Here is a 6,010-nt window from a genome sequence, read left to right on the forward strand (position 1 = left end):
TTTGCAATTTGTAACATTAATTAATTTCTTTCCACCTTTTCATACTTAGAGATCGAAGTCTAAGCGTGAAAAAACGTATGCCATTGGTCCGATTCGAGAATATGGCAGGAATAAAGGAACTTTAATCAATTAACTTTTGTCTGGGAAAAAGCTTCTTCAATTGTTCTCAGGAGTGGAGGAACGAAGAAACGGGAGCAGGGAAATGTTCAACCAAGAACTCGAATGATAGATTAAAAGCAAACGGAAAGCTATTCCTAGAGACCGTTTGTTTCCGTACAAATCCAATAATTCGTTAATCTGATTAACGAACCAGTCGATTAAAGTTGTAATGTTCTCTGCATAATATGATTAGTGCAATTATGAAACGTGTTTACAGTGTAAAATAGGGATAACTCATAATATCAATGAACTTTCACATCGAATGTCTTTGTCTTTGTTTGAAATCCATTCAAATTTGAATGAAATTTTTTTCATTTGTCAAACACCTTAATTTTTATTATTTCAATGTAAATTAATTTTTTCTCTGTATTATAAAAATATTAGTAGCAAGAAAAAAAACACAATTAAGTATATCAAAATATTAAATTGTTAAACGTAAAAAAATTACAAATGGTATAGAAGAGTAATACTATTTTAATGACACGAAACAAGTAGAAACCAAAATGTAATAAATAATAATGAAATTTTGATTATACATCCAATTTAAACTACTAATTTAAATTATGCTTCAAATTCACGAGGTTGTTAGAGATTCTCGTATTACTGTGATAAAATCATCATAATAGTAAAAATTGTCAGTTCTAATTAAAATGTAAAATTTTTTTCAAAGAGTAGATAAATTTGCATTTATAGCAACGTTAATGAATGAATCATAAACTCTAATTAAATATGCATGTAGAATTTTCTTCGAGTTGTTATTAATGATTTATCCTAGTTGTGTTAAAAATTAGAATCTTTAATTTTAATGAGAATATTAAATTCGTAATTTAATCCAAAAGAGTCTAATCTTGACGAATATTTCATACATAAATTATTTCTCAGTAAAATAATTTAAATTATCTATTAAATTAATATTTTACAAAATAATTTGAAAGTCTAAGTTATAGTCTAACTTATATATTTAACATGGCTGTTATTTTAATGGATCATTAGATCAAGACAAATCGGACTTTGTCTCTACTTTAGTAAACGTTAATTAACTCGTTTCAAGCTATATATTCGATAGTTCGATTTATATTTTATTTTCTGGCAAAGTTTCAAGGATTTCGATTTCATTGTAATATAGTATATTGGTTAATTCATATTTAAGTGTTTAATTTGAAGGATAGATATAATTCGAATAATAATTACACGTTAATATTGAGAGTCTTAGTTATTATAGGTTAAATTTTTAAATCAAATTTATATTTCAATGTAATCTTTCAAAATATAAAAAATATTCACTTCAAAGTGTTCATAACCTTTAAAATATATTTTCACTTACATTTTTCTAAATCGAAATTTCAAGTCAATTTTAACACGACTTAGTTTCTAGCACAGTTTACCAGTTGTATAACCTAGATTAGACCGCGAGTTTCATTTTTCGGTTTACGGAGCGCCACGTTTCCGGGCTGTCGGATGGAAACTTGCTAATTACGAGACATCCGAGCGGACAGGAGAAGAGGCGATGTACTTGTGGTCGCCTCTTCTCGTGAGTACGCCAAAACATTTCGAAACAAGCTCACTCGGCCCATGCTATTGTCAGGAGACCGTACGCGACTTTGCTTTCCTGCACTCCACTTTGAACTTCTAGCAATCTCGAACGAAACGTTTTTCTACAAATGGCAGCCATAATTGTAAAAAGGAATGAACTCGACGCTCGAATAAGTTGTAGATGGCAGAGCGTTCGTTCGATTTAGACACTGATTGGATTTATTTTTGATTATCGATTGCAATATTTATTTAAGTTGATATTAGTAGTTTCCATGATTCATTTCATTAATTCATTTTCATTTGATACGTTCTTTATGCGTAACTAGTAAGGAGAAAATCGATGCGAATGCGGTAGCTTTGTAGAAACATATTGCTAGCAGTATGTACTAGTGATATTGAGCTAATGAGCTTGAATGTGTTCCAAAATTTGCCGCAGAATGGTATAGAGAAGAAGGGAGAATCGTTAGGGAAAATCGCAGTAGAGAGCGACCTCTAGAGCAAAGTGCATTTAGGCCAACATATTAACCTTCATCCCAGGATGAAATTACTTTTTCAAATTATATATATGCATGTATAATTTGTTTTCTGCAATATATTGTTCAATGAATTTAATCGATATCGATTTATATTGAATATTTTTTATAATTTTTTTTTAAATAATTTAATGTATTATGATTCGATCAGACTGAAAATATGAAAAATATTAAATAATAATAAAAATAATATAAAATATCTGTATATTTATCGAATATTATTTTATAAAAAATATTATTAAGACAAAAATATTCTTATTGATACGAAATTGATAAAAATTAAAAGTTAAAACAATATATGTATCATGTTAAATAAATTTGCTTTTCAAGTGATTCAAAAAAAAAAATAATAATTTATTTTGAATTGAAGTTACAGAAATCAAAAGATATTATACGTTTAATAGCTTACGTTTTAGATTTTTTAACAATAAATATTTAAAATATAATTACGTATTAATAAAAACTTATTATTTATTTGAAATTGTAAACTTGCCTTCTGAAATGTTTTATTCAAGTGAAACAGAAAAATAAGATTTTTTATTTATATATTTATCTATTATAAAATATATTAATGATATCTATTATTGGATTGCTTTTTATATTAACTTATATAATTGATATGTAAAAATTCATTATATCATTTGTCTATTTTTTCCATTCATTTAATTATTTGTTTATTACATTTTTATGCTCAATTATTCTTGAATATCTATATAAGCTATATAGAAATATTCGTTAACGTTGATTATTTTATTACTCGTATAAATCAGAAGCTTGATAAGTTATCAATAGATCATTCGAAATAACCAACAGTGTTCGTGTTCTAGTTCGATAATTATAGTCGTCATTCACTTGAAAATCAATGGAATGTAATTTCAAACAAATCACGTGCCCACGCACCCAATAATCAAACATGATGTGTTAAATAATAATCTGAAGTATAACGTAAACTCGTATATAACTACTAGGTATTTTCAATGATTTATCAATTTTGCTTAAAAATATTAACTTTATTAAAAATTTTTTATTTTTTTCTTTTCATATTAAAAAATAAACGAGTTAACATATGTGGAATCAAATGTAATCAGATTCGATTTTTCTATTATCTAGGTTTCGCTAAATAAAGTTCTAAAATTTTTTACTTTGTCTTGTCGGTAATTAGTCTTTTCAATAGAAAAGTTTCGCGCACTGCTCGACAAACAAACAGAACGTGACTTTCGTTATAATGAGAATCCTAGAGGTCGTGGCAGGCCTCGTTATTAAGACAGGTCAGATTAATAACTTATAACTCTGAGTCAAGATCAATGGTGAGCAAAGATATTTGTGCATTAATAATTGTGGTGGATTACAATCGAATATGATTTCCTGAAATGAATCTTATATTTTATGCGGACGCAACATTTCATTCGTATTCGCATAATCTATAATTAACCTCAAAATGATCTAGTGCTATTTAATTCATTTGTGTGGCATGATAGTGCTTGCTGAACAAAATTGCAAGAAACGGACGAATAGGTTATGTATATCTCTGTGTAAATATAAAATTTTTATCATTTTGGTTTGAAATTATTCAAGAAATAAGTAGAAATTAAAAATTGTAGAACATTTGCATTATTTTCACTGAGTTAAAAATAGAATTACGTAAAATACATTAATGATTGCATTGTGAAAATAAATTTTGTACTATTTCGTTTATAGAATTCTCAACCATTAGTGAAATTGACACATTACTTGCATTTACAAAATTAAATTAATTTTTGATCATACAGTCACAAAATTAAATTTCAACAATTCATGGTTATTATTTGAATGTACATTCTCATGTTTAAAATCTTTTATTAATATTACTCGTAACTATTAGTAAAATTAAATTTTTCTATATCAATATCAAATTTAATTTTATTTACAAATATATTATACTGCATATTTATTTTATATTTCATTTAAGAAATATGAAATTTTTAGATTTTTCATAAAGGATTATTAAGATTAAGATCTAAAATATTAATATATCTTATTTATATACATTTAAAATTAAAAATCCACAAATTTCATTATATAAATTATCTATCGTTATTATCTCTTAAACAATAGTATATATAGTCACTATTGATTACGAATTATTGCTGTATCATAAATAAAAAATTTATTATTATTATTATAATTATTGTATTACATGCGATATGAAGTGTACGATATTATTCAAATGATATAATGATTTAATTATTATTTATTAATAGCAATTAATAATTGATGCGATATTACATAAAAATAATTTGCAATAAAGAATAATAGTTGATAAATTTGTCATAAAGAGCGCGATTTCTATTTTAACATATGCATATCGTAAAAACTTTTCAAAGTTTCTCACATACTTCGTTTCGATCGTTCGAAAACGATTCTTGAAACTATACTGCCCTTCTCTTCCCTCAAGTATTTTTTGCGCTCTAGATCCGCTCAGTTTCTCGATCGCTGCGTCGATAACGCGAACTCGAAACACAGTTTAAAGCACTATTTGTAACGAGACATCGAAATGCATCCCTCTTCCACTCTTCTTATTTTCTATTTCTGAGAGACTCGCGAAATGTTTCACCGTTTTCTTTCATCGATCAGACTTCAGTGTTTTTGCACTGAAGAATTTTTATCATCGAGCACAGTTTTACTTTACACAATTTTTATTGTTTACAGATTTTCTGTAAAATTGATAATGAATATTTCGAGTATTTACAATAGAAGATTTTATTAGTTTAGATCGAATTAGATTAGATCGGAATCGATGAATTAGATTAAGTTTATTTTCTGTTTTTTACTTGAGTTAATCTTATGTAACATGAATATTGCACACATCCAAATATATTTTCAAATCTTGAATTTTTATTCTCTATAAATTATAGAATAATCAACAAAGTATTAATTTCATTCTTTTAGTTTAATTTTAGTTTAATTAAGAAATAAATTTTATTCATCTTATATTAATTAAAATGAAACATACACATACACGCACATTAATATTGCAATTGTTATCAATCATATATGCGATAGTATCACATTCGTTATAGAAACAAAAATTTTAAATGAATTTTTATATCTAAGGACATCATTCATATATCATAAGGATTTACAACTTACATTCACATAATAACATATTGATGATGGAACACATCTTTCGAGTTACAGATCGTAAAATATATTTTCTCATTCAGATGTAACTTAATCTATTTTTAAAAACATTATAAATTTTTGGAAACATTATAAAAATAGAAAATTAAAATAAACAAATTGATATGTTTTATTTCAAATATAATTTAAATATCCAACATAACCACACATACCACCTTAAAAAAAATTAATATTTTTCCTAGATCAAGAATTCCCCAACACATGAATCCTCTATGCTGAGCAATAATGCTTTATTGCTTGAGCAAATGTGGTAGCAGGTTAACGTGACAAGAGGTGAAACGAGATTAAATGAGCGATTTTACGCTGTTCGTAGAAAAGCCCGACGAAAGGAGAAGGATGCGGGAACAACAGAGGATCCGAAATTGTATCTCGAGGAGGCGGCTCTTGAAAGGCAACTGCCAGAGCTGGACTTGAGGATGTTGGTCGATTTGCCACCTGGTTTGGATTACAACGAATGGTTGGCCTCTCATACTCTTGCACTATTTGATCATATCAATCTCGTTTACGGAACGATATCCGAGTTCTGTACGATGACGGGTTGTCCTGATATGACCGGTCCTGGCTTAAGGTGTGTATTGCATTCTTTTTTTTTTTTTTTTTTTTTT

At 27.0% G+C, this 6,010-nt stretch overlaps 1 protein-coding gene across 5 annotated transcripts in view; it reads left to right on the plus strand.

The window, feature by feature from the left end:
- Window positions 1-6,010, plus strand: part of LOC102676779 (MOB kinase activator-like 2) — a 61,335-nt gene that overhangs the window by 52,314 nt on the left and 3,011 nt on the right. For all 5 annotated transcript variants that reach the window (XM_006615821.1, XM_031510539.1, XM_006615819.2 and 2 more), the window contains exon 2: window positions 5,719-5,973. In XM_006615821.1, the coding sequence (XP_006615884.1) occupies window positions 5,719-5,973 (255 nt within the window). The remainder of the gene's footprint in view (window positions 1-5,718; window positions 5,974-6,010) is intronic.

The sequence above is a fragment of the Apis dorsata genome, unplaced genomic scaffold (genome assembly GCF_000469605.1).
Source record: "Apis dorsata unplaced genomic scaffold, Apis dorsata 1.3 scaffold_236, whole genome shotgun sequence".
In the NCBI taxonomy this organism is placed as follows: Eukaryota; Metazoa; Arthropoda; class Insecta; order Hymenoptera; family Apidae; genus Apis; species Apis dorsata.